The sequence below is a fragment of the Mya arenaria genome, chromosome 3 (genome assembly GCF_026914265.1).
Source record: "Mya arenaria isolate MELC-2E11 chromosome 3, ASM2691426v1".
NCBI classification, from domain to species: Eukaryota; Metazoa; Mollusca; class Bivalvia; order Myida; family Myidae; genus Mya; species Mya arenaria.
The window spans coordinates 30,532,437-30,558,038 of NC_069124.1; the positions used below are offsets into that span (position 1 = coordinate 30,532,437).

Here is a 25,602-nt window from a genome sequence, read left to right on the forward strand (position 1 = left end):
CAGATATTTACGCCAACAATGTCTCATTACAAGACAAAAAAACAACAACAAGTTGTCAAAACGGTAAATCTGTGAGAGTGCAGCTTTAAAGCGAAACTGAGATGTACGTTTTTGAGTCCTGCAGGGGCCGTGATTACGAACAGTCTCAAGTCCAAGTCTAGCATCAGACTCAGAAAAGCATTTTTATAAAGGAAAAAAAAATCATATTTAATTCATTTCTTTTACAAAAAATAGGTAAATTTTAGTAAAATATTTAAATAGCAATATCTTTCAGCAAATTTTACTATAAATGCTCTGATAAAAGGAAACTTACAATGAAATATAAGTTTTACAATAATGTGTTTTGAGGCTGAACTCAGACTTGAGACTGTTCGTAGTCACTGCCCCTGACTCAAGACGTTTGTTAATATAGGCCAAGTTCAATGACATCACCATTAACCTTTCTTAAATCTGATTCAATTTCAGTTTGGCCAGTTTGCCCAGAGGTGTTCAAGCAGTTTCACACCGAACAAAATCCTACAGTCAACTACAACGATTCGCCGTTGTGGACCGTGCCGAGGAATATCGAATTAAATGCGGTCAACATAGGTGGCGATATTGGTAATGCATTGGTTGCCGGTTTCAACGGCGATTCAAGCATAATAATGGGCTTCCTATCTCATGGCGAGTTCGGACATACCGGTATTTTGTGCTTCACTTTGATGGTTAATGACGTAGAAGATGAGAGCGGTACCAATCCACTTGCAGATACGGATGAAGCTGTATTTACCAACTGCATTAACGGTAATTTCATTTCTGTCAAAGATCTTTGGCGGAAGCTCAACAATCTGAAATCTGTGTAAACCCCTCAACTGAGTGTTGATTCCCCCCTCCCCTCAATTTTGTGCTGATTTTTAATACTGACTAAAGTTCAATTCACCCAAATACTGTGTGAGTATAGTATACCACGTGATAAGTTTCGTCCTAAATGCTACGTCGGAAGGCAATATTTTGCTTCATATGAAGAATTTAAACAAAGGTAACTTCACTATTTATTCACCATTTTAAATGAAACAAAGTGAAGTCTACGCCGCTAACATAACCCCGCCTTCGATCTTTTACCAGAGTATGATTGAGAGTTTAGTTTCTTAAAACACTACGACAAACCTTTTCAAAAAACCGCCGCCTGATGGATCAGTGTCAATACATTATTTTGGATACAGGTTTGTCGAAGTGTTTGAGGAAACAAATCACCTAATAAAACTCTGGTATTGAAACGAAGGCAGGGCTCCTTAAGCGGAATAGACTGGCCTTTTGTTTCGTTTAAAATGGTAAAGAAAAAGAAAAGTTATCTTTGTTTTGAATCATTATTCGGAGTAAAATTTTGCCTTCCGACGTAGCATTTATGACGTAATTTATCACGTGGTATACACACACTGAAATATGTAACAATGAAAATAAGAGATCACTTTAATTTACGACTAAGATTGACTGTGATCTTTAGTGAAACATATTCATAAAAAGCATCAAAGTTAATTTTTCAGCTTAGTGAGCAAATGCTTATTTTCTTAGATAAGATTAAAGCTGCACTCTCACAGATAAACCATTTTTACAACTTTTTTTTTATTTTTTTGTCAAGGAAAGATTAAATTTTTGCATGAATATCTGCAAATCAATAATATAAGATTGTAGACAAAAAATCAGATCGTAGGCTATCATACTTCCGTTCGAAAATTAATGTTTCATGGCTTAAACCGTTACTAACGGTTTAAGAAAAATGCCTAAAAATATTTTTTTAACTTAAATATAAAAATCTGCGATCTAATTTTTTGCCAGGAGTCTTATATAATTGGTTTCAAGACAAAAATAAAAAAAGTTGTCAAAACGTTCAATCTGTGAGAGTGCAGCTTTAAAGGAAACTTACCTATTAGAATAGTTTTTTATACTGCCAGTGCTCGTTAGACTTAGAGCTGCACTCTCACAGATTGAACGCTTTGACAACAGTTTTTATTTTTTGTTTTGGAACGCGCCAATTTTAGCGAAAATGCATGGAAACCAATTATAAAAGACTGCTGGCAAAACTAGATCGCAGATTTTTATATTTAAGTTCAAAAATTGATGTTCTATGCATTTTTCGTAAACAGTAAGTAACGCTTTTAGTCATAAAACATTAATTTATCGAACGGAAATATGAAAATCTACGATCTGAACTTTTGTCATCAGTTATTTATCACTGGTTTGCAGACATTTACAAAAATGCTCTCTCTAAGACAAAAGATCGTTTTTTCAGGCGTTGAAACATGACCTAGCACTACCAATGGGTGTCTGCCACGTGATAAATAACAAAATATATGTTTCGTCGGAAGGCAAAAGCTTGCTTGAAAATGAAGATTATAATAAAAAATAACGCTATTTTTCATTTTTTTAAATGAAACATTCTTTTAGTATGAAATCCAATGAAACCAAGGCTCATTTTCGCATGAAATCAAATGAAACCATAGCTTACTTGTCGTATAGAATCCAATGAAACCAAAGCTTACTTGTCGTATAGAATCCAATGAAACCATAGCTTATTTGTCGTATAGAATCCAATGAAACCATAGCTTACTTGTCGTATAGAATCCAATGAAACCAAAGCTTACTTGTCGTATAGAATCCAATGAAACCAAAGCTTACTTGTCGTATAGAATCCAATGAAACCAAAGCTTACTTGTCGTGTAGATTCCAATGAAACCATAGCTTACTTGTCGTATAGAATCCAATGAAACCAAAGCTTACTTGTCGTATAGAATCCAATGAAACCAAAGCTTACTTGTCGTATAGAATCCAATGAAACCAAAGCTTACTTGTCGTATAGAATCCAATGAAACCATAGCTTACTTGTCGTATAGAATCCAATGAAACCATAGCTTACTTGTCGTATAGAATCCAATGAAACCAAAGCTTACCTGTCGTATAGAATCCAATGAAACCAAAGCTTACCTGTCGTATAGAATCCAATGAAACCAAAGCTTACTTGTCGTATAGAATCCAATGAAACCAAAGCTTACTTGTCGTATAGAATCCAATGAAACCAAAGCTTACTTGTCGTATAGAATCCAATGAAACCATAGCTTACTTGTCGTATAGAATCCAATGAAACCAAAGCTTACTTGTCGTATAGAATCCAATGAAACCAAAGCTTACTTGTCGTATAGAATCCAATGAAACCATAGCCTACCTTTCCTATGAAATCCAATGTTAACGTAGCTTACTTGCCGTATACTAGTAGCTTACTGGTCATATGAAATTTACATTGCGTATATTTCTGATATCTACCAGATGACAACCAGGTTGCAGAAGAGAACACCATTAAGATCTGGGTAGGCAGAGATAATGATGGGACTGCCGAAAGCCTGCACGTGTCAATGGAATTCTACGACAGCAGCGTTAGGGACCCAATGGAAACGACTCAATCCACATTAGAAAAAACAGGGGTGAGTTTCTTTCTTCGCTCTAATCCGCTTTGAGTACACTGAAGAATTTTGTTGAGGTTTTACTAACGTTTTTGTTATGGTTATTACACACATATATATAATCCTTCATTCATTTGATAACTCTAAATATAGCACTTCGTTCTTTGTAAAGGTGAATATTTCTACAAGCGTATTTCTTATTTAAGAGGTTTCTTTTCTAAGTTTGATAGCGACAAGTGGTATACCGTGTATGTGGTGTGGTGTGGTCCATGCAAAAAAGTGTGGCTCGTGTGTAGAGAGGTCGGGACCGTTCCCTGGACGGTGGAAAGTGCTGACACTACCGGTAAATAATGCCTGCTATATCATAATAAATTATTAGATTAATGCACCAGTCAATTGTTACCACGGCCCCCGAGGTCCGGGGAATAGCAGAGACTTTGACTTACGGTCCAGCGGCAAGACCCGTTCCTCGGTATTATCGTTGCGAACACAAAACCACCGCATTCACTCGGCACTACGGGGCCACCTGGAAGGTAAAAACACGGCCCATTTCCCCGCTATCCCCAGTATACTCCTGGACCTGGGGGGGGGGGGGCGTGTTAACAATGACTGGTGCATTACTGACAAGGCAGTGTTCCAGCCAGAGTTTGAAAAGGGCAGGGTGCTAGGTCAGAAAGGTCACTTTTGATGCGCATTGAATGAGCCCTATAGGGCACTTGCCAGGGTAAATGTACAATTATTATTGCGTGTGTGTTGTAATTACTTTCAATATTATAGGTTTTTATAAATACCTAAGCTGTTATCTTTACTTTAGTGTAGGAGAAGGATTTGTTATTGGTCTCAGCTTTAGTGTCGAAATTATAAACATTCATTAGTTTTATACTTATTTCTGAAAATCATTCTCGTATCATTCGGAACTCCTCGGCCATTTTTATCGAAAACAACCTCGGGTGTATTTGGACGGTTTACATACTAAAAAAACGGTACGTTTAAGTCCGTTGCATGTAGATCGCGTAGTAATTTAATTTAGCAGTTAAATTTTATTACTTAACTCTTGGGAATCTTAATTATGTTTGCAATGGTACACTTCACTGGCAATCAATTTAAACTTAGATCAACAAATACAACTCTAAAACACTACATTTAATTTATGATATAATTTAAAATTTTACGAACTCCTTCATATGTACCAGCATACATCCGAGCAATCGTAACAACTCGGCCATCTCCGGCAAGCTTCGAGCTAATTCCTGTTCGATACTGGCCGAGGTGTTCCGATTGACATCCGAGGTTGTTTTCGATAAAAATAGCGGAGGAGCTCCGAATGTTCTCGTATATCAGAGTGATGATGCTATGCGTACCACAGTTAGATTTATCAAACCTCTGATGAATGAGAATGTTGAAAATAACCAGTTAAACAAAAGGGCCCAGCCAGTGTGTGTATACCATGTGATAAATTACGTCATATATGCTACGTCAGAAGGCAACATTTTGCTTAAAATGAAGACTTAAAACAAAAATAACTTCTTTTTCTTCACAACAGAAACCTGTGAGTTCGATCCAACTGTGTTGGACTGTATATAAAAAATAACCTTTACCATATTTTTTTTTCTTAAAGAAAACAACAACAACGTTTTATTCATCATACCTTTGGCTGTTTCTTAATGAACGGAGGTTGTACTGTACTTGTGTTCCAGGGGGAGCAGTGGTGACCACGATGTCCGGACTGGTCGAGGGATATGATTTTTCTGGAAGTACAGGTCCATCCTTAAGTCCGTTGCACGGAGGTCTCGCCGAAGTAGGGACAATTTTTGTATCGTCTTGTTAGGCTCCCACCTTTGGTTTTGGTTTAATTATAAAGAATAGTTAAGGGCGAACCCATGAATTGACGTGAAGAGGGGACGTAAGTTAAGGGCTCAACCTGTTGACATTCGCCACTTACCCAGAACCGATGTTTAAATGGTGTTAAATGTTGCCATTTTTTTTTTGGGGGGGGGGGGTAATCCAAAAGAAAATTTTAACAATTTCTAGTCCGAATGGTGCATTTTGAGCGTAGATTTTCGTTGGGTACGCCCCAATCTATATCCGTTGGTGACAGTATCAGCGGTTATAACAGCTGATAATTTTATGAGGAATCATTGCCAAAACCAGGGCAGTGGGGCTTAGACACCTTTTGAAATTGTTTCCAAAGTCATTTATATTAATTTCAAGGTATTTCCTATTGTTTTTTATGCAAATGTCCCGTTCGAAAATTAATGTTTTATGACCTAAACCGTTACTAACGGTTAAAGAAAAATGCATAAAACATCAATTTTTGAGCTAAAAAATAAATATTTGCGATCTATTTTTTTTTGTCAGCAGTCTTATTTAACTGGTTTTCATGGATTTTCGCAAAAATCGGCTCTTTCCAAGACAAAAAATAAAAAAAGTTGTCAAAACGTTTAATCTGTGAGAGTGCAACTTTAATATCTACAAAGATGTGATCATTTGAAAATATAATAATAGTGCTGTATTGAACTTGACGTCACGAACGTCTAGCAAATGACGGTGACGTCAATGGCTAAACGACACGAAGGCGCGAACAACCTTTCTTTTATTATTTATTAAAATGTTCAGTATGCTATTAATCAAAAGGTTATACCAATATATATTCTCATTAAGTAAATACCTTTCTTGTGAATGTAATAACGTTGTTTCATGGATTTTGAATTGCCCTATAATAAATGTAACATTGGGGTCGCAGTAAATGCAACAAGCAATACTTTTGATACTTTTCAATAAGTACGTTTTAAAATGTAGCTTGAAGAGTCTGCATTACTTTTATAAAGGACAAAAATAATAAAGAAAACATTTTAAACCATTTCAAAAGTAACATTGTACAGTCGAACCCCGTTGGCTCGAGTTTTCTCGTTGGCTCGAGTTTTCTCGTTGGCTCGAGTTTTCTCGTTGGCTCGAGTTTTCTCGTTGGCTCGATGTTTTCGAACTCGATGGAAAGGACCGATTGTTTTCTATTAAATGAAACAAATCCCGCTTGGCTCGAATTTCCCGAGGCTCGAGCATATTACGCCGGTCCCTTGGAGTTCGAGTCAAACGAGTTCGACTGTAATATCAATTAAAATCTAACATAATTGCCAATTCTTTTCAAAGGTGAAAATGTGGAGGGGCTGCAAACCAGAGAACATATGGGATGAAATAGCTGGGCCCATCGGGGAAAGCGAAAATCCCGAACCGGCAAAATAGTCTAAGAAGCATGGAACCCAAGACTCGGACCAGTTTACACGAGAATACAACTTTTGTGAAACAAGCAGCTCTATTACATAGCTAACTATTTCTAAACCTAAGCCCGAAGGTTGAGGATCAATATTATGTCTTCGATTTTGCGGTATTAAAACGTGATTTCCACCTTGCTTTCTGTAAAAAAACATGCTCTGATTTGTAAGTTCTATACCTTTTCTGTTATCAAATAACGAAGTAAGGCATTTAAAATCGACCTTAATATCTTCATAAATGTTGTTTGTGGAAAATTAAATTTATTACGAACGAGTTACAGAATTACTTCAAATAGGACTTGATTGTTTTACACTTGCACCGCATACTTCCTTTCGCACATTTTCTTTTACTTCTTTTTTTGCTTAAGTTTACTCTTGCACCGCATAATTGCCTTTGCACTTATTTTGACTCTGCTTCTGCACTTGTTTTTGCTTCAGACGACCCCCCCCCCCCCCAAAAAAAAACAACAACAAAAAAAAAACAAAAAACAAAAAAAACACCCCCCCCCAAAAAAAAATAAATAAAATACAACAACAAACAAACAAACAAATAAACACACATACACACACACGCACGCACACACGCACGCACGCACGCGCGCGCGCACACACACACACACACACACACACACACACACTTTCCCCCTTTCAGTATCCAGTCACGTTTTAAAGAGACTAGACCCTAAAGAGAACGCAGAAACTCAAAATTTCTCATTTTTTGGTACGCAAACTCTCAAAAATAGCAATATGTTAGTATCTTGTTACGCTTGAAACAGGTACACATGAAAGTGTTAGGGGAGGGAAGGTAGTAAGTGGGAATTGGGAGGTGGAGGGGGCAGAGGGGTTGCATTAGACTCTCCTGAACCATATTCGTCCATAGCGATAGTTATTTGTTTGTTACGCTGAAAACAGGTTAAAATGAAGGTCTATATAATAAGCAATGTGAGGATGGGTGGGAAGTAGGAGGTGGGGGAGGGGGAGGGGGAGGGGGGGGGGAGTGCGGTACACTCCTTTACCATAATCGGCTATAGCTACATAATCAAACAAATGACCGCTGTTGGTCTGTTTCCACCACGGACCTAGGTCCGTGGTTTCCACACCCACAGTGGTTTATGCAATGGCTTTGATAATGTACGCATGTTTGCACGACCATTTTTATATGGTAGTTTCAAGTAATGTTGTTCTTGTATTTTAAACATGGTACGCGCAACTTTTAAAGCTGCACTCTCACAGATTTACCATTTTTATAACTTTATTTTTTATTTTTTTGTCTTAGAAAGGGCAAATTTTTGCGTAGATATCTGAAAACCAATGATATAAGATTGCTGACAAAAAATCAGATAAAGCAAAATGCATAAAACACCATTTTTTTTTTTAACTTAGATATAAAAATCTGCGATCTAATTTCTTGTCAGCAGTGTTATATAACTGGTTTCCCTGTATTTTCGCAAAAAATGGCCCGTTCTAAAAAAGAAAGTTGTCAAAACGTAAAATCTGTGAGAGTGCAGCTTTTATGGCTATTTCTGCACTGCTTTTTTATCTTTGCTCGCGCTTGCTTTCTGTCATTGCAACACGCTTATTTAATCCTTCTTTTATTTTTGCACATCTTTTTACATTTTATCCAATATTTGCATAGGCAAGTCTTTCATATTCGTTTTAATATTTGGATTAAGTTTATTCACTATACGTCAGCCTTCGCCTGTCAATGAGTGTGTCTGTCTGTCAGTCTGTCTGTCTGTCGCCAAAACCAAGTAAAATAATATTTTGATACTGTGTTAACACTCATCCAAAGTTTGTCAATCACTCGGGTTGGCACGGTGTTTCGCGAGGTATGGCTTGATTATAGGCGCAAAATATAGCATTTAGAACTCCTCGGCCATTTTCTATCGAAAACAACCTCGGATGTATGCCAGTACATCGGTAGAAGTAGTTCGTAAAATTTTGAATTATATTATCAAATTTTAATTAAATGTAGTGTTTTAGCTTGATTTTGTATATCTACGTTTAAATTGCTTGCCAGTGAAGTTTATTATTGCAAACATAATTAAGATTCCCAAGAGTAAAGTAATTAAGAATAACCTGGCTGCTAAATTGATATTACTACGCGATCCTATCGTAGCGTAGTTAAAGTGTACAGATCTTTGACATTGAAAACCGTCCATATTCATCCGAGGTTGTTTTCGATTGAAAATGGACAAGGAGTTCTGAATGAAAATATAGGTGTTATACTGTGCACCTTTAAGAAGTTATAACAACATGATAGAACAGTTATTTACTACATGTAATATTGTAAACAATACATTTCATAAGTAACATTAAAGTAGTGCTACATGTTTTAAATAATATAAATGGCATTCACGGTTGCACAAAGGAACAATGAAATATACCCGGCCAAACGTTTTATTGATGACATATATCTGACTACAATGTTATTATTTTGTATAGTCTCTTTTTTACTTCGAGCGAAATGATCATTTACCTAATGGTCGGCGATTTCTTTTGCTGGAAGTGTGGGTTATAATCTAATGCAAGTAAAATGGTTCTTCTTTCTTATTGATCTTCTATTTTATGTATTTTGCTTGTGCTTATATTGTCCATATTTTCCATTACCTTTTTCTTTCGCGCTTTTAAGAACACATGAAGAAAGAAAACAGTATTTGAATCGGGCCAAATCTTTCTTTTATCATGTGCTCTGTGGCAGAATAAAGCTCTTGACTTTTTGTTGTTTTGGAAATGGAATACATGTATCTGGTTCAAACAGGTTTTGTACTGAGTTATTTCTACAAAAAGATGCACTCGATTTCAAAGTAACACCAACTTCACCTTCAAGTTTGCACTATTTGTAATAACTACGAGAGAAAACAATAAAATTGTCGACAGCAATACCCGTTTTGTGTTGTTTTATTTACAAAAAAAATACGCATCCTTAATAACAAGAACTCCGAAAGGCTGCATGTAGCCGTCGCACCCCCCCCCCCCCCCCCCCCACCCCGCACATATCCCCCAAATAGAGTAGCGTATTCCAGGGGCCATGATAACGTTCAGTCTCAAGTCTGGGTTTAAACTCAAGTGGCAAAATTCCAAATCTTTATTGTATTGCAACTTCCATTCTAGTTGAGTTTTTATGATGAGATTTGCTGAATTTTATTACATTTATTGTAATTAACAATTATTTACGTTTGTTTTTGTAAAGCCAACGAAATAAAGATGATTCTATGTAATTTAATAAGTTCTTAATTAAGTTCTTTTCTGAGTCTGAGTGTAGACTTGGACTTAAGACTGTTCGTAACCACGAGCCCTGACCCAAATATCACGAAAATACTTAAGTAAAATCTCAATCTCCGAGTCTCAACTCATTTTACTACGTAACATAAACAGTTATTAAACATTATTTATGTGTTTACACCTTTAAAGCTGCACTCTCACAGATATACCGTTTTTACAACTTTTTTATTTTTTGTCTTGGAAAGAGCAAATTTTTGCGTAAATACCTGCAAACCAATGATAAAAGATCGCTGACATAAGATCAGAACGCAAATTTTCATATAATTTCCTATCTAAAATTAATGTTTTATGGCTTTAACGTTACTAACGGTTTAAGAAAAATGCATAAAACATCAATTTTTCGACTTAAATATAAAAATCTGCGATCTGATTTTTTGTCAGCAGTCTTTTGTTATTGGTTTCCATGCATATTCCCAAAAATTGGCTCCTTCCAAGACAAAAAAACTTGTCAAAACGTTAAATCTGTGAAAGTGCAGCTTTAAAAGGCGCATTCCATCATTTAATATGTTGCTCAAACCTTGTTGTCAAGATCCCTTGTATGAAATATTTTACAGCCAAAAATGTATTTCAGTATAATTCATTGTGAATTGAAAAAAAATACTCAAGTATTGCTGTAGAAAATGTTTTCTTTGCAATATTGAAAAAATCTTTATCAACACATTCTAAAAGATAGAACGTTTTTAAAAGTATAAAAAAACATGCTAGCTTTTGAATCTTACAATGCTTTTATGCGGTAAAATGAGCTGAGATTGAGATTTGACTTGAGTATTTTTGTGATATTGGGCACTGATCTCTCCAAAGGACACTCCCGGGAAACGAGATTGAGATTTGACTTTAGTATTTTTGTGATATTGGGCACTGATCTCTCCAAAGGACACTCCCGGGAAACGAGATTGAGATTTGACTTGAGTATTTTTGTGATATTGGGCCCTGATCTCTCCAAAGACACTTCCGGGAAACGAGATTGAGATTGAGAGATTGAAACCCGTCTTTATTCATTCGAGGTTGTAATCGATGGAAAATGGCTGAGGTGTTCCGATTGCTTGGCCAGAACAGTGTGGTTGTCATCCAACGTTAGCCTACATTCATTATCAAATACTTGATAATGGTCAGCATAACATTTAAAAGAAGTATACAGTCAACATACATGAAACTTCATGTTTAACAAAACATGCAGCTGTCATCTTTTGCAATGGCTATATCTGTTTGTTATCCGAGTTTATCAATGTCTTTACCATAATGGTTTGACCCCGCCTTGACCACGGTGACCATGCCATCACGACTTAAATTGTGTTTAACTACCCTAAGTGACATGAGATAGAAGTGACTGCAATCCCGATATTTGAGGACTTGAAGAAACAGAGTGAGATACATTACATCCGGGTGCGATACCCTTGCTCTTTGCGAAGAGACCTCATTGTTCTTTAAGGGTTCCAATTCCCAGTACTGCCCTTTAAATGTCAAAGGCTAGGCAATGGAGCTAATGGTACCGCATTTTAACGTCTTTCGGTTTGACGCGGCCGGGGTTTGCACCCGACCTTCCACACCCTAAGCGAACGCTCTTCCATTGAACTATCGAGGCGGTTTATGGCTGGATCTAGGCTAGAGTGACATCAGAGGCGGGTACAGGATACGACGTTAGAAGGGGCGTAACTTAGGGGCGTGCCCTTTTTACTTGCGCCCTTCCCTCAGAAATGAAATGTATTTGTTTTAAAGTGTTTGCTTGGGGGGTTGAAAATTTTAGCAATTTCTAGTCCGATATGGTGCATTTCGGGCGTATTTTATTACTTTTCTTCTCCTATATTGAATTAAAAGTAAACTTGGACGATTTGCGGGCGGGGGGGGGGGGGGGGGGCGGCCCCTGAAACCCCTTGTGATTTTTACGCTGAGCTGCAATCGCGTTCATAAAAGACAATAACACATCCAAAGCAGCGTTGCAAAACAACGACATACGAAGGGATATATAAAATAATGTTTACCACCGTAGATCGTAGCCCAACCATAAACAATACATTAAGGACTCGTTGACCGGGATCGTAAACCGTATCTTTATCTTCGAAATATGTGATCTATGACCCAGGTCAACCAATTCTTAATATGTTTTGGATGGTCGATAAGTGCCCCCCCCCCCCCCCCATATCTCCGATCTGTGCAGTTTTTGAGATTTAATTATAGAAATGGACCCTAAATAGCCCTGAGCCAGTATTCAAATAAACAAGAAATTGGCCCCTACTGTGACATCAGTGCAATTAGCAGGCACAGCAGGGGATTGTCATGCCAAACATTCCTTAAACTAGCCCTCCCCCCTCCCCCATCAATACCAATTGCGACTGATGGTAGTGTTATATCGAACGAGAAATAGGATGGCACAATGTAAACTACAAGTACAACCCAACAAGTACTGCTGTTGCTGTTGCTGTTGCTGCTGCTGCTGCTGCACTACTACTTCTACTACTACTACTACTACTACTACTACTACTACTACTACTACTACTACTACTACTACTACTACTACTACTACTACTACTACTACTACTACTACTACTACTACTACTACTACTACTACTATTACTACTACTACTACTACTACTACTACTACTACTACTACTACCACTACCACTACCACTACCACTACCACTACCACTACCACTACCAATATACCACTACCACTACTACCACCACTACCACCACTACCACCACTACCACCACCACCACCACCACCACCACCAGTGGTCGCTAGTTGTCTTTTACATTTCATTATACGAGAAGTTGATGATTAAACTACTACTGAAATATCCAGATTTGATGTTTAACTTAGGTCTGATTATAACGTATCAATTGGAATCGTGTTTATTTTCATCGGCAACCACAACATAGTATTTTTAAAACTTTTAACATGAGACAACAGCAAAACGAAGGTATTCACTCATCAATTGACAACCATTATAAAATCATTGCTGACAACCTCGCAAATGAGTATTAACAGATATCTATTATGCACAATGTTATTGATGAACTGAACTATTGCATTTGTAAAATGTACATTGTTATTATATCATTTCACCAAACATAATGATCTTATTTGGGAACATTCAAATACATAGTAATGTGCGTAACAGATATATAATGTATAGCTTCAGTGACACTAAAGAGCTCCACGAACGATCTAATGCTTGCCTGGCGTCCAAAAAGCAGGTGCTGAGTCTGTAGTGTTTTTAATTCGATATCTCACATAAGGGAAATAACCGCTGCACTGACATTGGTACATTGTCGTTAGAACGAGCTCTACCGTTCGTCCTGCAACCAAGATGGTGGCTTACAAGCAGGAGAAAGCGCCACCCGGTGGTTATGCGGCAATTACTTGGGGCAGAGAGTTCATACCTAAGAAAGTTTCCGGTAATTTGTTCGCTTGCATACTTAGTATTGTAAATGAAACCAATAGTAGGCTAAAACTCGTTTAATATATTCATTTCGGATCGATTCTTAACGACCTTGGTTGTTTTGCAATATAAACTTGATAGGTGGGGTAAGTTTTCTTAACATTCTATGTTATGATACTCCCCACACTTGCCTGGTGACAAGGCTGTAACAGTGGTACATAAATCTACTTTTGTTTTCCACAAGAGTGTTGTCACTTTTCTTGCATCAAAAATGATAAACTTGGCATTCTGAATGAACTGATGGGAACTAGTTAGTCATACTCTTTATTTTTTTATACGCTCTGATTTTTCGTAACCTTTGGATCATCATTTCATACTTGACCTGAAGTTTTTTCGTAACCTATATATTTTTTCTTTTTTATGTAAAGAAATACTTTTTAAAGCGAATACACATTCAGTTAAGATATCCTGACACAACCTATTTTTGACCACAACCTGTTTTCAACTAGCCTCTGAAAATATGTAAAACACTTAGATTTCGCATCACTTCCGGTTAAAATATGCTCTGATTGTTTATCGTAACAGTAGTACTGTCAGAAACTTCATTTGAAGGAGAATTCTAGAGTTAACTAACTGTTGTGACAGTGCTTTGTCACTTAGCTGTATCTAACCCAGCCAACTATAAGGAGACGCTTTGTAGAGTTTTACAGTGCGACATAAAGTCTACGCATGGGCTCTCTTGAGATTGAACCCGTTGATACAAGTCATTAAAAAAGTACTTGGAACTCCAAGAGTGTTTTTGTGTGGTTTGTAGGGTTAAGATTTACCGTAATACACTAGAGTTTGGACACTCTTAAGAATTCTGACACCCATAACTATTTTTTATTTTTTTATTTTGCGTCTACAGCTAATTTTCGGACACCCAATGGTCATCAATCATAATTTTCACAGAACTTTAAGTAAAAAGTTTCACAGGCAACGATCACTTTATCTTGACAATGTATTATCCTCAATTAGATTAACAAACTGTATACACCACTACTAATTCATTGGTTACTAACAAGCCTAAAAGGTTTATTGCCTGTAGAAGGAAGAAGTGTGATATATTTATTGGAGGATTAAAGAAACAACACAATCAGGGGATGAAGAAAACAAAGACATGTCATGTTTGTACATTTATAGCCTGTATGAAGCATTTATTGAACTTTAATTTAATAACTTAATAATTAATAATGATAATCATACCATCAATAGAACAATTAAAGTCAACACATTCGTTGGCCCTAGGTAGGGCCCATTCTCTGCTATTTTGGGCGCTAAAACAAAACCACCGCATTTACCCGGCACTGCAGGGCCACCTGGAAGGTAAAACATGGCCCATTTCCCTAGCTATCCCCGGTTTACCCCTGGATCGGGGGGGGGGGGGGGCTTGGGGGCATGGTTACAATTGACTGGTGCATTATTTTTATGCCCCCCTTCGAAGAAGAGGGGTATATTGCTTTGCACAGGCATGTCGCCCGGTATGTCGGTCGGTCGGTCCGTCGGTAGACCAAAGCTTGTCCGAGTGATAACTCAACAATTCCTGGACGTATGGTCATCAAACTTGACATGAAGGTTGGGCCTGACCAGTAGATGACCCCTATTGATTTTAGGGTTCATTGGGTCAAAAGTCAAGGTCACAGTGACCTTTTATGGTAAAATTATTTTAAAGCTTGTCCGAGTGATAACTCAACAATGCCTAGACCTATGGTCATCAAACTTGATATGGAAGTTGGGCCTGACCATTACATGACCCCTATTGTTTTTGGGGGTCATCGGGCCAAAGGTCAAGGTCACAGTGACCTTGAAGGGTAAAAGGATGTCCGAGTGATAACTTGACAATGCCTGCACCCTTGGCCCTCATTCTTGACTTGGAGGTTGGGCATGACCAGTAGCTGACCCCTATTGTTTTTGGGGCTCATCGGGTCAAAGATCAAGGTCATAGTGACATTGAATGGTAAAAGGATGTCCGAGTGATAACTTGACAATGCCTGCACCCTTGGCCCTCATTCTTGACTTGGAGGTTGGGCATGACCAGTAGCTGACCCCTATTGTTTTTGGGGCTCATCGGGTCAAAGATCAAGGTCATAGTGACATTGAATGGTAAAAGGTTGTCCGAGTGATAACTCAACAATGCCTGCACCCATGGCCCTCATAATTGACTTGGAGGTTGGGCCTGACCAGTAGATGAACCGTATGTTTTTGGGGGTCATCGGGCCAAAGGTCAAGGTCACAGTGACCTTGAATGGTAAAAGGTTGTCCATGTGATAACTCGACAATGCCTACACCCATGGCCCTCAAACTTGACTTGGAGGTTGGGCCTGACCAGTAGATGACCCCTATTGTTTTTGGGGGTCATTGGGCCAAAGGTCAAGGTCACAGTGACCTTGAATGGTAAAAGGTTGTCTGTGTCATTATTGGACAATGCCTGCACCTATGGCCCTCAAACTTGACTTGGAGGTTGGGCCTGACCAGTAGATGACCCCTATTGTTTTTGGGGTCATCGGGCCAAAGGTCAAGGTCACAGTGACCTTGAATGGTAAAAGGTTGTCTGAGTGATAACTCGACAATGCCTGCATCCACGGCCATCAAACTTGAATTGGAGGTTGGGCCTGACCAGTTGATGGCCCCTATTGATTTTAGGGGTCATTGGGCAAAAGGTCAAGGTAAAAGTGACTTTGAACGATATAAGGTTGCCCGAGTGATAACTCAACAATGCCTGCGCCCATGGCCCTCAAACTTGACTTGGAGGTTGGGCCTGACCAGTAGATGACCCCTATTGATTTAAGGGGTCAGAGGTCAAGGTCACAGTGACCTTGAAAGCAAACTCGACAATTCCTGGACCTATGGTCATCAAACTCGACATGAAGGTTGGGCCTGACCAGTAGATGACCCCTCTTGACTTTGGGGGTCATCAGGCCAAGGTCAAGGTCACAGTAACCTTTAACGCATAAAAGTTAACAAATCTTCTCCCAGTGATATCTCAACAATGCCTGAATCTATGATCATCAAACTTGACATGTAAGTTGGGCCTGACCAGGAGATGACCTTTATTGATTTTAGGAGTCTTTGGGTCAAAGGTCAGGTTCACAGTGACCTTGAATGCGAAAATGTTTCAAGTGATAATTGGACAATGCCTGCACCCATGGCCCTCAAACTTGACTTGGAGTTGTGTCTGACCTGTAGATGACCCCTTATGATTTAAGGGGTCATTGGATCAAAGGTCAAGGTTACAGTGACCTTGAACGAAAAATGCTTGTCTGTGTGATAACTAATGCCTGCACCCATGGTCCTCAAACTTAACATTTAGATTTTTGGTGACCAGCTGATGACTACTATGGATTTTGAGGTCATAGAGTCAAAGGTCATGGTCATAACACACTCTATCCACAAACTTTGAATGGTCATAATCTTAAAACTGCCTCAACGGCATACAATGTTAGCAACAAAACAGCTGTCATTTCGGTCCATGCATATTTCATTCAATTGTCCATATAATCCTGACAACATGGCGCTCAGGGGGGGCATAATGTTTGACAAACATCTCTTGTTATTTAGGATATAGTTAAAATGCAAAAATCGTAATTTTCTATGAATTCGGACATAAGAGAAATAATTTTTTTAAGGTGTACGAACTCTTAGGTGAATTACAGTAGTAATAAAGGTTATCTTTGACTAGGTGAACCAGGAGACCCACGAAACACTTTCAAACTTCAGATTTACTTGAGACAACACAGATTAGTCATTTTTAATTAATGCTAAATTACACCATTGATTTAGAAGGATTTCATGTGTAAATCACTTGTTTAAAATTGTGTTATAAAATATTTGTCTGCCAGATTTTACATATTTATTAGGTAGTGATGTTCCGATGATCGATTATAATCGAAAATCGATTGGTTGGGTCTGAAATCGGCGACAATCAATAGTATTTAGTTATAATCGATTATCGAAAAAAAAAATAAAAAAATATTAGTAAGTGTTCAGATGTTATCTTTAACAAAATGGCTGATGAAAGCCACAATGAGCAAGAAAATGAACTATTTTTTACACAACCACACTTAATAACTTCAATCATAGACATAAGGTATATGCATATAATGATTAAGGGTTTAATACTGTACATGAATAAAACTACAACTCAGGTACTATCTAGTATTTTAAAAACCGATTGTACTATCGATAATCGGTTACTTGAGTGGAACCGATCATCGATAGTAAAATTGCAACCGATTCCCAACACTACTATTAGGGCCTAAAACCTATGCCCTACCATTTTCTAAGTAAAGTGCACAACATTAAAAGAGCATCAAAATAGGGTATACGGCTTATACTAATATTAATGAAATTTATTTACAGGTAACTATATTGAAATATGATTGGACACTCAGTTTTCATAACTTAATACATGTAACTTCCGCTGTAGGCAGAAGTACGTTCATAGTACATTGATGTACTTGGTTGGTAATTTGCAAATTAGCAAAGCCCGGGCTCTGTGTGGATTGAGAATTTACTGTATATAAAGACCAGTTGACGCCTTCAGGGTTAAGCATGCTTTTCTCTGAAGGGATTTGCTGGCCTTGATGGTCTCGCACGTTACGTACATATTGCAGCCTAGTTAGGTCATATGAGGGTCATTCAGAGTTGGGCCAGTGATATCAGGGTTCGTGATGGAAGTATTTATCCTTTTGTACCCATTGAGATCACATTACAACATGTGACAGCCGCCATTTAGGATGCAAAATGTAAAAAACAGACAATCAATACAGATATTATTTTTTTTGTTTTAAATCATAATGATCACACAAACATTTATCTATTATTATCACTTAGTTATAATTAAAATGTAAATAATCCCAATGCGGTCGAAAACAGGTTGTTCCAGGTTATATATATGAATCTGATAGTCATTTCGTAACCTCCTTATTGCATAAGCAGATTCTTTAATGAGGTGCTAATTGAGCCTGCACGAGGTGTGAAATAACTTTAATTTAATATGAACATTTGTTAATTTTGTAGCTGATGAACCTATCTTACTCGAGCGGCTATAGTATATGCTTTTTTCTCCCACCTCAGTTACAGTTACCTGAAAAATGAAATAAATTGAAAATGATATCTCGGCTGTGATTTCCTGTAACCTTGCAAAATAAATTGTTGAGAAATTATCAACAAATAAAAGAATATCTGTCCACAAGAGACATTTTCAGCATTCAAAACACTGTTTTAATGTGGCAGGACGGTATACTGAATTACCAAAGAATGATGTTTTATTCAAATGTCAATGATTGTACTTAAAATAATGTCTGCTCTTTTATACTTTCAGCATCAAAGTTATGGGGTGGGTTCTTTGCAGTGAAGTTTGTAGGCCTTGCATATGGCTTAGGATATTTGCGCCCAAAACGGAAGTAAGTTTACAAAAACCTTTAAAGCTGCACTCTCACAGATTGACAGTTTTGACATTTATTTTATTTTATTTTTGTCTCAGAATCGGCTGATTTTGGTATTAATGCCTTCAATTCAGTCATATACATGTAAGATAAATCACAATAAAACAGATCTCTATTGTTTGTAAAATTGACGAAAAATTTCATTTTTCTATAAGTGTTAGTATTGTTTTTAGCCGCCATAATACATCATTTTTCGAATGTAAATATGAATAACTGCGATCTGCTCTTTTGTCAGCAGTCTTGTATCACTGGTTTCCAGACATTTACCCTAAAAATTTGCTTGTTCCAAGACCATGAATAAAAAAAAGTTGTCAAAATGGTCAATCTGTGAGAGTGCAGCTTTAAAAGATATATTTTCTTTGACTTCTAATTATTTCTGATAATTTATATTTGACCATACATTATGCCAGCTGGTAGAATAAAGTTTTGGGACCTCATTGATCAAAGGGAAAAATTTGGCCTGCAGTGTATAGGGTGAACATAACAATCAATTTATTTTATATTATTAATAAATACTAGGATTGGCAGCTTTTATTAGACAGGAGTGGGTTTCCTGATGCTATATTTCCAATGTCAAAGTATTAAACCACAACACAAAATTTATCTACAAATTCTAACATCTTCTTAAAAAAATCAAATTTCAAGTATAGGTCATCCTTCTTTAAATAAAAAAAGCATCACTGCTGTATTACATTTAATAATACGAGATGCTGCTTGTGTCGTCTGCAAACTATTTTATTGGTTGGTTGGAAACCAATGCTGTCCCTATATGGATGCTTTGCTGGATCATGAGCTCACCTCTTTTGTAGTTTATCAGGGCAGGCCTTCTAAAAATTTGAAATTTCAAATCTGCTCATGAATGAAATTATTCAATCATTGCGCTTTACAGTTGTGTATAATTTCAATAACTTGGAAGGTGTGTGCAGAAACTATAACTTGATCAAAAACATTAATATACATTGTTCTGATTCACAACCATTAGTACCAATTACGGTGATGGAAACTTCATGTTAAGCACTTGTCTGGTTTTAGTTTAGTAATGTTAAACCACATTGAGGCGAACCAGCCGAAGACACTATCTAAATATTTTAGTATTTACTCATTTATTTTAGCTCGATTGTGACAAAAGCTGATAGCTTATAGAATCACTCTCAAGTCTATTTTCTGGACAGAAACCAGTAGTGGTGTCTATTTTGAGAGGCCATGAGAAAGTAAAGATGGTGGGGATCGAACCCACAACCCACAGGTGAGAGACGGACACCTATACCACTAGACCACTCTCACCCCTCACCTACCCCGATCTTAATATCTTACATACATGTATATGTGTTATCAAACATGTTTCAGGCGGCATCAGTTGGAAGAGCAAGAGTCCGTTCTCGTGATGTCTGTATTCTACCAGGCAGAACATGATCGCAGGTAGGCGGGGTTCTCAATTAAAATCAAAACGGACGGCTCTCATGGCTTTAGGGCTGTTTCAAATTTGCATGAAAAAGATGATACTTTTTAATTTATTACATTTCATTAATCAGGGCACCCTGCTGTGCCCTTCTGAGTCAAATTTTAGCAAAAAAGTTAGAAAAATACATAATTTTGACACTAAATGAAAGATAACAGCTAAGGTGTTCATAAAAAAATTATTAGTATTGAAAGTAGTTCCAACACATTCGCAATTAGAATTGAACACTGAACCTTGCAAGTCACGCATTAAGGCTCATTCCATGCACATCAAAAGTGCCCTTTCTTACCTAACATCCAGCCCTTTTCAAATCCTGGCAGGAGCACTGGCCCCAATATCACGAAACTACTCAAGTCAAATCTCAATCTCAGTCTCAACTCTTTCTATCCAATAACAGCATCATATGATTCAAAATTGTAAATGTTTTACCCTTTTAAAATCGCATTCTCTCATTCATTATTTTGATTAAAAAAATGATAACTATTTGATAGAAAAATATTTGAAAGCAAAAATTGTACTTGAGTCAAATTTAATATTTTTAAATTTGACTCAAGTACATTTTGTGCTGTAGAAATAATTGTTTTTAGAATATTGAACAATAATGTTAATCAACATAATGCATGTGAGAATGTGCTTTTAAAAATAGTAAAACATTAGTAATTTTTAATAATGTCATACTGTAAAGTGGAAAAATGAGTTGAGACTGAGATTGAGATTTGACTTAAGTATTTTCGTGATATTTGGGCATGGCCCCAATTTCTTAAAACTTCTTAAGTCACTTAAAACAGGATTAAGCTAATCTCACTATTTTGGGTTTTCTATAATATGCGTTATATTGACTTCTTTTAGAGATTTTAATAACATATGTAGAAAATATTTTTATGATAATCACAATCAACCATTTTTCATTTATCAAAATCGATTTTAAGTATAAATTTTGGCTAATTGATATAAGCTACTTAAGCCAGTTAAGCTTAAGAAGTTTCGAGAAATTGGGGCCTGGGGTTAGATGAGGCTTAATTATGGACTGATGGTCAGCATAACTCTTACTCTCTTTAACCACAAGATGGATTTAAAATAACCACAAGATGGATTTAAAATAACCACAAGATGGATTTAAAAATTTTGAAATGTCAAATAGTCGATGGTTTGCTCATATATCTAAATAAAACAAGTACAACTGATACAGTGTTCTCATATATTGTTAGGAACACTGCAATCACAAGTTTACCCATTAAACTTCAAAGCACGATTTGAAAGTTAACAACGATGATGTTAACAAGGTTGTTAACTTTAACAAAATTCTGTACAATCAGCCCAATGTCCACCGCATATTAAATACGATGTACATTTCAGAGTGTTAAGAAGTTTGCGCCGTATGAGAGATGAAGAGGGTCGATTGTTTGCTGACGATCCTAACTGGGAGGTCGGTAAATACATGGGCGAGCAGCTGTATCATCGCGATCACAACATGTTCCGCGCAGCTCGGTACCACGATATGGCTGCCTTCATGCCCCTGAGAACCTCATGGCAGACCTTTAAACACTACATCTCTAATTTTAAACCCTTCCCAGCATGGGACTGACTTAGTTACAATAGTGAATAAACTGAATAAAGTCTCTTAGATTGTATTATGACTACTGAAAACAATTATACAAATATTTTACTTTGTAATTTATCAGAAACATTGAAAATTGGTGTGTCAGGGAGTATTTATTATGGGTTTGTAAGAAAAGTTGTTGAGAGTTTTTGAAACTTAAGGAGAACCTATAGAAATGCTTATAAACACACTAAATGTAATCAATTTCAAACAAGTAATGTTGCTTTTGTTGCGGAGTGTTGCATGTGTAGAATGTTTAATAAAACTCTAAAAAGAAAACCGTGTGTAATTTCTAAATAGTCTCCTACCTTAAAAAAGGTTTTCCAGGAACATTTTAGGTTTGCTTGAATTAGTCTGTCTGTCCATCCATTTATCCACATTTCGGTGTGTACACTATAACATCATCAGTGGTTACGAAAATATAAAACAACTGCACAAATATTCATCACTGTGAGATTATGTGTTGTTTATACACTGATAGGTGGTTGCCCTGAAAGGCAGTAAGTTCAAGGTCAAGGACACAAACTACGGTTAATTAGCCTGTATTGATGTCAAACTGCCAAGACTTTAAGCCTTTTTGTGACTCGTTGGTTACCAAGTATATTGGCATGCAGTGATTAAACAAGCCTGAAGTGACATATTCAACCAACATATTAGCCTGCAGTAACTTGGGCTACCATGTATATTAGCATTACCAAGTATTTTAGCATGAAGTTACTTAGGCTATCCGGTATATTAGCATTACCAAGTATTTTAGCATGAAGTTACTTAGGCTATCCGGTATATTAGCCTGTTTTGACAAAACATTACCAAGTGAATAAGCCTGAAGTGACAAACATGACCAAGTCTTATAAATAAGCCTGTAGTAACTATACAGGCCTGTAGTGACTATTCTTGCCTGTAGTGACTATACTGGCCCGTAGTGACTTTACTGGCCTGTAGTGACTATACTGGCCTGTAGTGACTGTACTGGCCTGTAGTGACTACTATACTGGCCTGTAGTGACTATACTAGCATGTAGTGACTATACTGGCCTGTAGTGACTATACTAGCCTGTAGTGACTATACTGGCCTGTAGTGACTATACTAGCCTGTAGTGATTATACTGGCCTGTAGTGACTATACTGGCCTGTAGTGACTATACTGGCCTGTAGTGACTATTCTTGCCTGTAGTGACTGTACTGGCCTGTAGTGGCTATACAGGCCTGTAGTGACTGTAGTGACTGTACTAGCCTGTAGTGACTACTATACTGGCCTGTAGTGACTATACTAGCATGTAGTGACTATACTTGTCTGTAGTGACTATACTAGCCTGTAGTGACTATACTGGCCTGTAGTGACTATACTAGCCTGTAGTGACTATACTGGCCTGTAGTGACTATACTGGCCTGTAGTGACTATACTGGCCTGTAGTGACTATACTAGCCTGTAGTGACTAAGTGACTATACTAGCCTGTAGTGACTATACTAGCCTGTAGTGACTATACTAGCCTGTAGTGACTATACTAGCCTGTAGTGACTTTACTGGCCTGTAGTGACTATACTGGCCTGTAGTGAATATACTGGCCTGTAGTGACTATACTGGCCTGTAGTGACTATACTGGCCTGTAGTGACTATACTGGCCTGTAGTGACTATACTGGCCTGTAGTGACTATACTGGCCTGTAGTGACTACTATACTGGCCTGTAATGACTATACTAGCCTGTAGTGACTATACTGGCCTGTAGTGACTATACTGGCCGGTAGTGACCATACTAGCCTGTAGTGACTATACTGGCCTGTAGTGACTATACTAGCCTGTAGTGACTATACTGGCCTGTAGTGACTGTACTGGCCTGTAGTGACTATACTAGCCTGTAGTGACTATACTAGCCTGTAGTGACAATACTAGCCTGTAGTGACTATACTAGCCTGTAGTGACTATACTGGCCTGTAATGACTATACTGGCCGGTAGTGACTGTACTGGCCTGTAGTGACTATACTAGCCTGTAGTGACAATACTAGCCTGTAGTGACTATACTAGCCTGAAGTGACTGTACTGGCCTGTAGTGACTATACTGGCCGGTAGTGACTGTACTGGCCTGTAGTGACTATACTAGCCTGTAGTGACTATACTAGCCTGTAGTGACAATACTAGCCTGTAGTGACTATACTGGCCTGTAGTGACTGTACTGGCCTGTAGTGAATATACTGGCCTGTAGTGACTGTAGTGACTGTACTGGCCTGTAGTGACTATACTAGCATGTAGTGACTGTACTGGCCTGTAGTGAATATACTAGCCTGTAGTGACTATACTGGCCTGTAGTGACTGTACTGGCCTGTAGTGAATATACTGGCCTGTAGTGACTATACTGGCCTGTAGTGACTATACTGACTGAGGCTGCCTAGTATAATCGCCTGTAGTGGCTTTTGCTACCAACATGATTAGCAGGATTGACTAACACTATCAAGTATATTAGCCTTTAGTGACTAGTGACTGAAGCTACCAAATATATTAGCAGGTAGTGACTATATAAGCTTGTAGTGACTTAGAGAAATAAGTATATTAGCATGTAGTGACTATAACTTGTAGTGCTTTAGGCTACAGAGAGTATAATATGAGCCGTTAGGGACACAAACTACCAAGTATATTCATTTGAAGTGACTAAGTCTACCACGTATATTAGCCAGCAAATGATACTAAGTAAATTAGCCTGTAGTGACTTAGGCTACCAAGTTTATAAGCCTGTAGTGACTTAGGCTTCCAGGTATATTAGCCTGCAGTGAATTAGGCTACCAAGTGCATTAGCCTGTAGTGACTTAGGCTACCAAGTTTATTAGCCTGTAGTGACCTAGGCTACCAAGTTTATTAGCCTGTAGTGACTTAGGCTACCAAGTTTATTAGCCTGTAGTGACTAAGGTTACCAAATTTATTAGCCTGTAGTGACTTAGGGTACTAAGTTTATGAGCCTGTAGTGACTTAGGCTACCAAGTTTAATAGCCTGTAGTAACTTAGGCTACCAAGTTTAATAACCTGTAGTGACTTAGGCTACCAAGTTTATTAGCCTGTAGTGACCTAGGCTATCAAGTTTATTAGCCTGTAGTGACTTAGGCTACCAAGTTTATTAGCCTGTAGTGACTAAGGTTACCAAGTTTATTAGCCTGTAGTGACTTAGGCTACTAAGTTTATGAGCCTGTAGTGACTTAGGCTACCAAGTTTAATAGCCTGTAGTGACTTAGGCTACCAAGTTTAATAACCTGTAGTGACTTAGGCTACCAAATTTATTAGCCTGAAGTGACTTAGGCTACTAAGTTTATGAGCCTGTAGTGACTTAGGCTACCAAGTTTAATAGCCTGTAGTGACTTAGGCTACCAAGTTTAATAACCTGTAGTGACTTAGGCTACCAAATTTATTAGCCTGAAATGACTTAGGCTACTACGTTTATTAGCCTGTAGTGACTTAGGCTTCCAGGTATATTAGCCTGAAGTGACTTATGCTACCATGGTATATTAGCCAGTCGTGACGTAGGCAATAAGTTATATTAGAATTTAATAATTATAATAAGTATAAGTATTAGCCTGCTCTATGTAGCGATATACTCTTTCAGGTATGTGCATGCTCTCTGCAGTGACATACGCCATCAAGTATTAGCCTGCCCTCTGCAGAAATATACGCTATCAAGTATGTGCCTGCTCTCTGTAATGTTA

At 37.6% G+C, this 25,602-nt stretch overlaps 2 protein-coding genes across 2 annotated transcripts; both read left to right on the forward strand.

Annotated features, from left to right (window-relative positions):
- The first annotated feature begins 3,372 nt into the window (after positions 1-3,372).
- LOC128226773 (uncharacterized) lies at positions 3,373-7,146 on the forward strand. The gene is made up of 4 exons (XM_052936818.1): positions 3,373-3,455; positions 3,657-3,777; positions 5,132-5,232; positions 6,582-7,146. Exons 1-4 carry the CDS (start codon positions 3,387-3,389, stop codon positions 6,672-6,674), a joined length of 384 nt encoding a protein of 127 aa, XP_052792778.1. The 5' UTR covers positions 3,373-3,386; the 3' UTR covers positions 6,675-7,146.
- A 6,105-nt stretch (positions 7,147-13,251) lies between these two features.
- Positions 13,252-22,192, forward strand: LOC128228329 (NADH dehydrogenase [ubiquinone] 1 alpha subcomplex subunit 13-like). Its single transcript, XM_052939590.1, has 4 exons — positions 13,252-13,384; positions 18,731-18,812; positions 20,202-20,273; positions 21,670-22,192. Exons 1-4 carry the CDS (start codon positions 13,297-13,299, stop codon positions 21,896-21,898), a joined length of 471 nt encoding a protein of 156 aa, XP_052795550.1. The 5' UTR covers positions 13,252-13,296; the 3' UTR covers positions 21,899-22,192.
- The last annotated feature ends 3,410 nt before the right edge of the window (positions 22,193-25,602 follow it).

What these genes read in the sequence shown, in the direction of transcription:
- LOC128226773 (XM_052936818.1), top strand. Translation starts at nt 3,387, where the DNA reads ATGGAATTCTACGACAGCAGCGTTAGGGACCCAATGGAAACGACTCAA. An exon ending in GGAAAGTGCTGACACTACCG is followed by an intron (nt 3,778 to 5,131) that starts GTAAATAATGCC and finishes CTTGTGTTCCAG; the next exon opens with GGGGAGCAGTGGTGACCACG. An exon ending in TGCACGGAGGTCTCGCCGAA is followed by an intron (nt 5,233 to 6,581) that starts GTAGGGACAATT and finishes TTCTTTTCAAAG; the next exon opens with GTGAAAATGTGGAGGGGCTG.
- LOC128228329 (XM_052939590.1), top strand. Translation starts at nt 13,297, where the DNA reads ATGGTGGCTTACAAGCAGGAGAAAGCGCCACCCGGTGGTTATGCGGCA. An exon ending in TATTTGCGCCCAAAACGGAA is followed by an intron (nt 18,813 to 20,201) that starts GTAAGTTTACAA and finishes AACATGTTTCAG; the next exon opens with GCGGCATCAGTTGGAAGAGC. An exon ending in CAGGCAGAACATGATCGCAG is followed by an intron (nt 20,274 to 21,669) that starts GTAGGCGGGGTT and finishes TGTACATTTCAG; the next exon opens with AGTGTTAAGAAGTTTGCGCC.